This window comes from Corvus hawaiiensis, chromosome 3 (assembly GCF_020740725.1).
Source record: "Corvus hawaiiensis isolate bCorHaw1 chromosome 3, bCorHaw1.pri.cur, whole genome shotgun sequence".
Taxonomy (NCBI): domain Eukaryota; kingdom Metazoa; phylum Chordata; class Aves; order Passeriformes; family Corvidae; genus Corvus; species Corvus hawaiiensis.
The window spans coordinates 26,144,101-26,156,123 of record NC_063215.1 but is presented as its reverse complement, the minus strand read 5'-3'; the positions used below and the strand labels follow the sequence as shown (position 1 = coordinate 26,156,123).

Genomic DNA, 12,023 nt, shown 5'->3' with positions numbered 1-12,023 from the left:
ACCTTTGAGAACTCACCTCAGAGCACTTAGGGACAGCTTTTGCGCAAGTCCTGTCTTTTGGCCTGGTGCTCCAAGTCTCTTGCATATGCAGCTGCTGTACTTGATTTCTTCTCCTGCTAACGATTTTCTTTAATGTGACCCATGTCCTGTGTCATTTTTTCTAGTTCATCATCACGGGAGTAAAATGTTACGTTCGGAATCAAACTCTTCAATTACCACTCAGCCTACTATAGGTTGGCAAACCCCTCTCTTTGTCTCCTTCTCCTCCTCTTCTCTCTCTTCATTTCCTTCCCGCTTTATATATATATATATATCTATATCTATATACACTTTTAACTATATGCTTCACCCATCATATTTAGCTTAATATGTTCCTACATGGGCTGGTGCTTTGCAAGCTAATTTTTTGACACGCTTGAAGAGTGTTTCAAAAACAATTGTCATTCACACTGACACAGTTAAATACTAACATGTCTTGCATTTATTCATGCAGAACATTCTCTCATATGTGTGTCTGTATGTGTGTGTGAGTGCTTAGCCACCAACTACCTCATCATAGTTTGGGTTTTATGTTCATCATTGCATGTTGCCAAACTACATAACTTCATAGTTTTGAATAAATATATTTGCTGCTTTCCTGGAATTTGTATTTAGCTGTTTCTTCTAGAACATCCAAGCAAGTATTATTTATTATGAATAGCTGTAGAGTTAGCAAAACTGCCCATCAGGTTGTGTCTATGTATTAATAGTTGATTGATTAACAATGATTTAGCACGTTGAGCATTCCATTATCATGCTGACTTCCTTTGACAGTGGTTCATTCCTGCTGGCATAAAGTATTAGAATAAATGAGTTCTGCACATAACTCCTCTGTGTCCAAAATAAATGCATTACACAGTAATGCATTTTATTTATTGTTAAAATGTGTTGGAGTTGGCATGGCAAAAATGGCAATAAACAGCCTTGTGACAGCTTTCATATCTGACTCAATGAACACCTTTCTTTGCAGCTAAAGGGAGGACAAATGTGGAGCTGCGTGAAAAATTCATTTTGGCAGATGGTGCCAGTCAGAGCATGGCAGCTTTCCGACCAAGGGGCCGTAGATCACGACCCTCTTCAAGAGGTGCTTCTCCCAACAGATCTACTTCTCTGTCAAGTCAAGCTGGCCAGGCAGCTGCCCCACAAGCTGTTACTACAAGTACACCGAAGGTAAGGAGAAATGTACAAAACTGCACTGGTTAACAAATGGGATATAGATTGAATTTTTGGGTTTTTCCTTGCTCCAGTAATATTGGTGCTTTCTCTAGCCGATGGAGAAAAAATATCTCCATTTTATTTCATAGTCTGGGGAGGATCTGAGAAGTGTTTTGAATGTGTTTCCTCTACTGTTTGTTTGCAACATGGCAGTAGAAAAATTTCTACATTTAAAGTGCCCCATGAGCTAACTGGCAATTTGGGAATTGCTCAGAAAGATCAACAAACCTCTCCATTTCATATGAAAAATAAACTCTGTCATGTCTTCATTTTAGAACATTTGTCATTAACTCGTTCTGCTTAGTTTTTATTTCTACTGAGATTTGATTTCCCTGTAAAAGCCTGGGTATCCTTCTCCATGACATTGTTTTCCTCTACTGTCCTTCATATTTTGATTTACTATTGTTTCATACAGACACCACATCATTTAACACGCAACTATGGTAAACCATGGTTGACAAACAGCAAAACATCAACTCCTTCTAAGCCACCAGAATCCTCAGACTATCAAGGGTCATCTGCAGAGGTACAGTAAGGACAGAAATTCTAGTCTAATGACTTCCTTCACTAAAACTGTCACTTCACTAACAGCCACTAGAGTTTCAGTGCTTCACAGCTGCAACATCTGTGCATATTAATACATTGTCTTTATTTTAAACATTTGTCAAATTATTTCTTACCTTTTTTCCCCCCAAGTTTTTTGGGTTTTTTTATGTTATATTTTTCATGTTTTTTTAATTTTAGGAAAACTCAGCCTCAATGAATTTGTCTAAAGCTCAAATGGTCAATAAATCATAAAAGTATGGAATGAAATGGTTGAGTAAATGTGGGAAAGTACTTTAAAAAAAATAATAAAGCATTTAGTGTACTTTGCAGGTTTCTTTCCTAAAATTGTTTACTTTGAGTTCATGAACTGCAAGCACAAGATTAATAAATCATGATCCCTAGTGAAAAATCACTAAATAAAAAAATACCACATCAATGAAGAAGATGGAACAAAAATCTGGATGTGATATATAAATCTTTACAAAAACTGAAAGTTTTGTTCAGGGGGTAGTGACCAATCATTGCTCTAACAGGATAGCTATTTGATGACTTAACAGGAAACTAGCATGGCTTACATGGAAATTGACAGTATAGCAATTAGGATTGTGCTGACAATTAGGCTGTATGACCAAAATTTGAAGGGGGTTGGAGCCAAAGTGTTTCCTCTAATGTCATTACAGTCAGTGAAAAGATTGCAGCTGGATCAGGCTGCACACTGATGTGTCATTTGTGGGAGTTACTCTTGCCCTGGGTTGGATGGAAGGCTTGTAGAGGAGAAGCTTGTGCTACCACCCCCTCTGTTGTACCTACTTTTCACAAATCTGCACTTTGCTGCCTATTGCTGTTCATGTGACACCTTCTGGTGCAAAGTTTCCATAACCTCAGCATGGCTTTGCTCAAAGATGCACAACAAACTTCTCCCCCCCTCCTTCTGTGCGTGTTGTGCACACTGCAGGTGTGTCTGTGGTTACAGCGCTGCAAACACACAGGGCTGTTGCTTAGAATGATTAACAGCACAGAGTTTAGTCAGTTGTCAGTTTCTAATATATTCCTGTATTTTCTTTCATCTATTAGCTGGTAACTGCAGTGAAAGATTAATTGATGGTACATTAAAGGGTTTATAGACATGGAAAGGTGTTGCTTTCATTGAATTACAATGACAGGAAAGCAGCTGGCCTGATTTCATATGGGGGCACTGTATTTCTTATCTGCTCTTCCAACTGCCAGTAGTTTCAGTGAGTTTCTTTTATGTAAACCAGTGTGGTTTAAGATTATAAATGGAATGGTTAGGGTGGGGTAGGTTGCAGTGAATTTCTAAGGCATTCTGCAGCATTTACTGCCCAAGAGAGGGGTTATTCATTTTATATGTAAACTGCAGTTCAGCTTAGGTGAAAACTGAAGAACCAGCTAGTTTTATTTTTTGCACTGGTGATTCTATCCTGATGCCTTGCCCAGAGTGCAGCAGCTTCAGTGGAGGTAACTGTTCCCTTTCTCCTTATCGTCCCAAGCAGTGTCTGCATAGCAGAGATTCCCAGGGCGTGGCTGGCTGTATGTCAGGCACTGAACTCGGCTTTAACGAGGGTTTAATGTTGTGAGCTGCCCTGTCAGAGCCAGCAGGTTGTCTGCTCTGCAGCATCTCAGCGCTCTTTTGTTCAGAAGTGCCAGAAGTGGTCTGAACTGGCAGCTGCCAAGCAAGCTCCTGCCAGGCCTCTGCTCTGTTCTTAGCTCAAGGCAGCTTCCAACACACTCCTCTGCATCTCGGTTTTCAGTACCTAATTCTGCCTACAGTCGTATGGGGATCAAAGGCACACAACACAGGATCTTGGGATCCAGGCCACTCCACAAACTGCATTCATCACTGCACTGGTTGTTCTTATTTTTGGATATTTATGTAGTGTTTTTGTGTTAATTAAATTACTATGAATATGGTAGTTTTCATCTTATTTGCATACATCTCTTATTTAGTGAGTGATATGCATTTTGAGATCTGAGGATTCAATTTTTGTGGCTGTGAAAGAAATTTTCTGATTTGGGGCAGATTGTAAGTCAAGACTCATTTCAGAAATAAGAAAGCAGACAGGGTAAGACTGTCTCGTAGAGACACTGTAAGACAGTATATTGACAACTGGAGCTTTTAAAATTAGTCCTATCCCCCTTTTTTCTGCTTTTTTGTTGGTTTGGCTTGGTTTTTTTTCCTCCTAGCACAAGGTTTTTAAAATTTGGTAGCCTTGTTTCAATTTTAAAAATATTTTCATCACCTATAACTACAGACAGAATGGTGGAAAATCAAGTTATGCAGACATAAGATCTCAATATGTACCATCAGCTAATCTTACAGGCTTGACTAATTATAAGAAGGTAGCTTTTTTCTTTCTTCATATGCCTTGAAATACACTCAAAGATGCTAAAATGTTAAGCAGACTGTTAAAATTATTTTTGTTGTTGTTTTACATTTAGACTACTTCAAATGCAGACTGCTAAAGGAACATTCTAAACTTCATTCTAAACTTATGAATAATGTCCATAGTGGCTCAAACCAGTATTTCAGATTCACAGTGAATGTTGTTATGATGATCATATTCTAAGCTATGGAGCACCTACTACCAGTCCTTATCTTCAGTTAAAAAAGCATTTGTTTGTTGTGTTTTGTTTTGCACAGGGAACACCAATTCAAGGAAGTAAACTCAGACTGCCAGGATATCTATCAGGGAAGGGTTTCCACTCAGGAGAAGACAGTGGCATCCTGTCAACAGCAGCTACCAGAGTCAGAGCTCAGTTTGCAGGTGAGTGAATTGACTTCAGAGATTGATCTACCACTTGCTTTGTTTTCCAGCTGAATATTTAAGGTCACTTTAGGGTTCAAGGGAGATGTCAGAAGAGTGGGAAGGAGTGAAAGTCCTACTGTCTGCCCATTGCTGAGGGCGCACATGATCAGGCTCTCCGTTCACATGTTCAGCTCTGGATGTGCAAAATCATGACTGCAATCTCTTGACAGTGGTACCTCCAATGTATCTGCCCAAGGAACTAGGGAAGGAGCACTTACTTAAAGGATCCAGTTCTTTACAGTATTCAAGTTAGTCTCCATTGTGTTGGAGCTAAGGGGTCACTTACTCATGACATGTCCATTTCTTTTGAAAGAACTGCAGGGAGCAGCTGTAGGTGGAATTAATGGAATTAATTATTAATGGAATATCCCATAGAGATTTTAAAATCAGTATACAAAAATAGAAAGCAGTGAAGCTGTGCTCTTCCAGGATGCTCAGAGCAGCTCAGTGTAAGGGAGAGGGCTGGATGGTTAGAACAGAAGATAGCTCTGCTGGCTTTCCCTCACAGCTTAGGGCTCTGAAAAACATACTCAGCGGTACTGGAAAATCCTGATCAAAGAGTACATGTCTTTTAAATTACGAGCCACCTAAGATTTCAGTTTCAACACAGTGTTCTTCACACATACAGGGAATCAGATTTGTGAAGATCAAAAATACTTAATAAGTAATTGGAAAATTATGAAAAACCACATTAATTGTTTTCTGTTTAAGATTCCTTGTTGTGTTTTTTTTCTTCATGGCACATTGTCTGGGCAGGCTTTTACTTAGCAGGCTTGCTGAGAGCTCATCTTCTCAGCCCTTTGATGGGCAGGATGTATACTTTGCCCTTGTTTAGCTGAAGCTTTCATCTATATGGGTTTTAATTTGTTTTAGAAAAGAGGGGTACACATTTAAAAATAGTGGTATTCATTTTCATCTCCAAGATGCCTATACTTAGAAATCATGAATGCATGAAGAGACCAGGTACTGAATTTTTTTTTTTTTTTTTTCAATTAATAGCTGAGAAAATGGCAGGGGAAAGAAAGGCTCTGGCTGTTGAGTGAAGGTACAATGCACATCTAGTAAGTCAAGAAAAGCTGCCAGGATAATGCATTTTTAATGAGATGTGCTAGTGATGAATATGTGTCAGCATTTGATCTTGCATTTGCTTCTCTTTAGTGTAAGACAAAGCATCATTTAGCTTGCTTGGCAGAGGTCTAAATTTTAGTTTGTGCAACGAGGAATTTTTGGGGTTGCCAAAGACCCAGGAAAGGACTTTTCCATCCTTACCTTTTATCCTGATAGTTACCTTCTCTCTTTCTAGAAACCAGAAGAACTCCAAGCAGACCTGGTAGCCGAGCAGGAAGCAAGGCTGGCAGCAGGTCAAGCAGCCGCCGAGGCAGTGATGCATCTGACTTTGACATTTCAGAGATCCAGTCTGTGTGCTCGGATATGTCAGAGACTGTTCCTGCTACAAGCAGACCGACACCCCGAGCAGGTTCTCGGCCAGGATCAGCCAAGCCTTCTAAGATTCCAACTCCCCAGAGAAGGCCACTAGCCAGCAAATTGGACAAGTCCTTGAAGAGATAATATGATTGGCTCCATAAAGGTCTTTTCCTTTTGCATTAAATATTTAAGTTCCTAAGATGTAAAATATTATGTAGAAATTATTGTGAAATATTGCAAGAGGTGGATTTTTAATTCTGCAGATGGCCTTATTTGTGTATTTGTCTTCTTATTTTATGTGTATAATTTTTGTCAGATTCTTTTTTGTTTTGCCATATCCTGTGAGAAGGGGAAGAGTTCTAATGTAAACTAACAGTTGTACACAGTAACATGTAGAAAGTACACTAAAATAATTGCTGAATGTACAGTGTACTGAATGTACAGTAAGTCTCTGCAACCTCAATAAAAAAGGCCTATCACTACGTCATTAGTTAACAGTAAAGGATACCTCATGATTTTTCTTTAAAAAAGAAAAAGAGAATACTAAAAGCCAAAAGACACAATTACACATTTTGAGCTAACTAAACAAACACTAAAGGATGTATGTCAAAACTACTAAGGAATAGAAACACACATTCACAGTACCCTTATTTATACAGCATCTCCCAGAGAACTCACAGAGTTAATTAAGCACTTGCCAATAATATGATACTCCAATACCTTGCAGCATTTCTGTGCCATTGCTTTCAATGAGGCCAGACACATTCTGGATATCTGAACTATTATTCTGTAAGAATATCAATATAAAGTGCATTCATGTAAATGTGAGGTTTTCTTTTGCTTGAGTGGATGGTAGCACTGTATCATTGAACTCATTTTGTATCAAAGCAATTTTGCTTGCAGAAAGCTCAGAAATAAACATGTCCCTTAACTTTATTTCTATTGTATTTCTTATTTCACAGGAAGGTAATTTTCTGTATTATGTTCTAGAGCACGTACCATTTCAGATGACCAATAATTACCCTAGGAACACAGACTTTAATGTTATTTCCCATTATCAGCTATCTGATTTTGGTTAGCTACTGTATTTGTTTAATAAAACACTAAATTGCACATATCAGATCATATGAAATTATATGTAATTATTGTGTGTCGACAATTATTTTCTCACATTAAACTGTGTCATTTATATACCATGTATAAAAGTCATAGAGAGTAATTCACTTGCTCTATTAGTCAGGGAAACATTTTAGCTATTCATGGATTCATTGAAAGGATTGCTAATAGTTCAATTTCACTGGAAAAAAGGTGCAGCTTCAAATGAGAGTGCTGTAGCATGGCTGGATAGATGCTGTGGTAAGTAGTGACAGAATCACTAGAAATTTCAAATGTCCTTTGATGATATCAGAAAGACCTGGGTGGGATTTGGCCAACATGGCAGGCCAAATATCTAAACCTGACTGTTCATATATCAGAAAATGCCGTACTTTTAGTAGAGGAATTTTAGGGGAAGACTGGATAATGGTTAACTGCTGACACTGAAACAGAAGCTTGGTTGATCCCATGAAGGTGATGGTGAAACCTGCATTTGCTGCTAATGCTTCTGGCAGTATTACTAAGAGGATGTTGTCTCAGTTGTCACAAGAGCTTCCTGCAGACTCACAAGTTGACTCACACCATCAGTTTGTAAGGAACAGATAAACAAAATAATACTGAAAAGATAATTGAATCAATCAAAACCCACTTGCATTAGGATTTCCTTCAACACAGACTTGTACAAAGGTTTGTAGAAAGCCATCACCAACCAGTCCTACCTGGCTTGGGAATCAGCACATGTGTTTACCGATTACTGAAGCATCGGTCTCTGCTGCGCTGCTTTATCTTTCCATTTTTCACCTCTCCTGCTGCTTCCATTCATCCAGTGATTGCTTTCCTAGAACATTAAAATAGATCAGGATGACTCCAGTGCTTTTTGAAACCCCTAACACCCTTGGATAGGTTTCAACATTTACAGGTGACAACTGAAGTATCTCTACTTGTAAGCAGGAGAAGAGAAAAGGATAGAATTTAGGCACTTGCATGGATAACTTGGCTGTAAGAGGTGATGGTGCCCAGTGTGATATTCGTGGTGCAATTTTTTTAACCACAAGACTGGTGTTCAAGGATGTAGGGAGGACAAATCTAACTCCTTTGCAAGAGTACGAACTTAGTTCAGTACCTTGTATCCCAAGAGCAACCTACTACACAGGAGGTAGTGTTGGCACTTATTGAAAGCACCTTTTATATTGCAGTCTTAGCTCAAATGTATTTTTAATGCTTCATTAATTATGCAACTTTGTGGAATTTTTGCATGACTACATTGTAACTTTATAGAAATATTAGAGAGGTGACCAGCCTCTGAGAAATCCAATGCCAGCTAAAACCAAAGGACAAAGTAGATTACTATGACTGTCTAGTGATTACAAAATGGGGGAGGATGGGACTGGCAAAGTGGGAAAGTTCATTTATTAGCTGGAGAGAATCATCCAGTGTCAGAAACCAATTTAATAGTAAATTAAATAAGACTGGGAATTCAGTTAAAAAGCCTAAATCTGCCTCCAGATGTTACACCTTAATTAACTTCTTCCAAAAATTAACTGCTTTAGGTTGATACTAAGAGACTTTTCAAAATTCTGTTCCCTGTGATAAAAAGTTCATACTGACAAAAGTCTGAAAATAAACAATGGATGCTCTGTGCTTCTGTGACCCAAGGACAAATCTGCAGAATTTTGTGGGAAAGGCATATTGTGAACATACAACAAAGTGATAGGTAGCTCAGTTGTAGTGAACTATTTTTGTAAAGAAAGTATTCAATTTCCGTCTTTCTGTAATTAAAAAAACTTTTCTACTTTGGTACCAGCATAAATGGGAGATGAAGGTTTAGCCCTACATGTACATCATCACCTTATTCAGTTGCATGAGGTTTTATGTAACCTCATCACTGGAGATGCATTTTTCACCCTTTTATTACCTTCCTTATAATGACAGGAGTTGATCATAAATTCACCAGCCTGCTGGGTGACCGTGAGTCGATTACAACTTAGTGTGGCCTAGACTATTATACCTGTTTGTTCTGTGATTGTCCTGCGCCAGTGAAGGAGCAGAGGTGATGGGCAGGGAAAAAGGGCTGGACAGCCAATGGCTATGGGAACCATATTGTTAAGGGAATAATGTATATTTAGCACTTGGAAAAGCTGGCTCAGTTCTAGGTTCCTTTACTTTTTCATTTTCAGTTTTCTACATTTCTGTTTTTCTGATTTCAAAGTGGGAAAGTTTCCACAGAATTTTCTGAAATCTGATGAAATCTGTAGTGATCTAGTGATGCCTCCTGGCCTAGGCATCCTCAGATTCAGTTAAGGTATATTGTGAGCTTCTTGCATTCTAATGCAATAGATGACAGTAATTCAGGCTTTGCCTCCAGCACATCTCTTCACAAAAGCATAGGAATGGTGCTATATTTAATCTTAATTTTAAAACTAATGCATTTCATCAAAATGAACTGATGCAAGCAGCTATGCCATATCACAGTGAGCAGCAGGGTTTGGACCCATGGTTGCCATAGCAGTGACAGTGCTAGCAGCACCCCACAGCTTGCACACAAGACAGGGGCTGTAGTGTTAAGTGTGTTCCTCAGAGTATATGGCAAGAAGACACATTGCTGAGCACTTGCTGTTAATGTTCTGTAAATAACCACAGCGATGGAAAATGAGCATTGCCTCGCTTGCTGTGTCTCAATACAGCTGCCCCAACTGCTTCCAGGTGTTTCTGGTTCTTAGGCTGTTTGGTAGCACCTGAGCTCATCCTGGAGAGGTGGTATTTAGCTAGATGTTTGGTCTGACTGTGGGTTATAGGAGGAAGTGGTGATGTTAGGACCTTTATATACTTGTGCAAGGTGAGTAGGCTTTTAGAGAAGAAAAAGAATGTGCTTCCCTAATGAAACTTGTTTTCTCTGCTGAATTTGAATAATATGTTTGCAGACATGGAGGTGGGAAAGATGGTTGGCTTGTTTGCTTGCTTTTTTTTTCAATAGTGCAGGTAGGTTACTCATCTCTGTGGAAAAAACAACTTCTACTTCCTGAAAACAGGAACATTGTAGAGGAAAAGGGGGCTCTTCAGAAATGGATAGGGCAGCATCTTAAATTCTATGTAACTTGCACAAAAATGCTGGGTGGCTGATGGTATTGAGGTATTTTCAAGTTCTCTGGTAAAGAATTGTTCAGAGTTTTGCTGTTGCAAATGAAGTGGTATCTGACCTTGTTGCAGTGGGGATATTGCAACACACATATATCAAACCAGGAGTCCCGTGGAAAGGAAATATATATGGACAGACAGATTCTTGCTAGCTGTTTCAGAGATGTTTATTTCTCCAGCCGCATGGCCGGAGCTCTGCTGAGGAACTGTTCCAGTCACGGGACCAAGGGTCCTTCTGCCCGCGCAGGGAACACAAACCAACCAATGGGAACGAGGCTGAGCAGGGACAGGGAAGCCCCGTGTCTGTGCCCTCAGGGCCCCTCTCCCAGGGCTACACGGCAGGGGAGGGACCCCAACATGGCTGTAGCTAAAGGAATCTTGAGGGTTGTTTTTTCATAGTTAAGTAGTTCTTCTGAACTGAAATTATTTAAGTAGTCTGAATTGCAGCTTGGGGTGCTCAAACTGTTTTTTCTCTACTGAAAGGTTGAAGGAAAGTGTGATGAAGGTGAATTGTGTAACTTAGCTGGAATCCTGGCTGAGTAAGGATGAGAGTGTTAATACATGTGTTATTAGCACTTGGATGGTTGAATATGAGTAAAAACCCCAACCTATAAATCAGGCCCTGTCAGCATTTACAATACTATTTGTTCTTCTGAGAGGAGGCAGATGGAGTGGTGATAGCTTTGTCCTCAGGGAAAGCTGATGTGGACCTTTTTGTGGGGGTCATGGCGATCTTTACAACATTTGGAAAATTATCCAATACCATTTATTTTTTTTCCTCTTTTTGGGGCTTCATCATGGCTCCTCCAAATCTTAGAGTCGTAGGATAATTTAGGTTGGAAAAGACTACTAAGATCTTTCTCTTCTTTAGGCAGAACAATAGGAACCTCTATGAAAGAGTTTGCAGTATCTGGGCTATTTTTAAAGATAATGCATTCACATGATAAAGAAATATCTCTGTATTTAAAAAATGATTTAAAATGGTTAAAGTATATGACAGGACGTGAGTAAGGATGAGACAAACAGGCTTGTAAATATGAAATATTGAGGAAGTCCACATTTGCTTATCAGAAGAGGGGGTGTGGCTTTAAGCAACACTGATTTGAAGCTTTATAGACCAAACCAACAAAAGAAGGTAATCAGTACTAGGTAGTGCTCACCAAAGACTGAAGTAGCTAAACTGCTACTTGGAGTCCTCTTGTCTTCTATGAGCATGAGAGGACTGAAAACTGTCTGATGTCTAATGGATGCCCTTTCCAGAAAGGTACCAGTAAGCTTGGGAAAAGTGATCAGTTTAGACTTGGAAAAATGATAGACACAGTAATAAATGAGATAATATTGTAAGCCTGAATAATTGTACTATGGAAGAGTTGGCTTTGCTTTTGGAGGGATGTCATGCCTTAGAAGCTGCTTGGAACTCCCTGAAAGGATCAGTTATTGTGGACAAAGGTTGAGATTGACCACATGGCTTTGCAAAAGAGATCAGTAATTCTCAAAGGAGTGAGCACTTATGGGATCAGAGGAAAGGGCTTACTGAGGGTAAATAGCACATTGAAAGCTAGGAAAGACAGCGTAGGAGAAGGTGCTCGGTTTTAACAGAGGAAAGAGTTCTGCAATGGAGCCCTGGGCAGGTTTTAACATAAAGCTGCAGATGCTGGCTCAGAGGTTCCTGAAGTGCACATTGTTGGACGAGTGCTCTGGAAAAAAGCATCTCTGCGTTTCTGTGATTCATCGTGTCTCCTG

At 39.3% G+C, this 12,023-nt stretch overlaps 1 protein-coding gene across 20 annotated transcripts in view; it reads left to right on the top strand.

Moving 5' to 3' along the window:
• DST (dystonin) overlaps window positions 1-7,170 on the top strand; it is a 299,250-nt gene extending 292,080 nt beyond the window's left edge. For 9 of the 20 annotated variants that reach the window (XM_048296861.1, XM_048296860.1, XM_048296868.1 and 6 more), the window contains 5 exons: window positions 165-233; window positions 1,010-1,209; window positions 1,670-1,780; window positions 4,460-4,583; window positions 5,929-7,170. In XM_048296861.1, coding sequence (XP_048152818.1) covers window positions 165-233; window positions 1,010-1,209; window positions 1,670-1,780; window positions 4,460-4,583; window positions 5,929-6,194 — 770 coding nt within the window. In that variant the 3' untranslated portion in view covers window positions 6,195-7,170. The remainder of the gene's footprint in view (window positions 1-164; window positions 234-1,009; window positions 1,210-1,669; window positions 1,781-4,459; window positions 4,584-5,928) is intronic. The other 11 variants (XM_048296883.1, XM_048296879.1, XM_048296880.1 and 8 more) reach the window with 2 other exon arrangements.
• The last annotated feature ends 4,853 nt before the right edge of the window (window positions 7,171-12,023 follow it).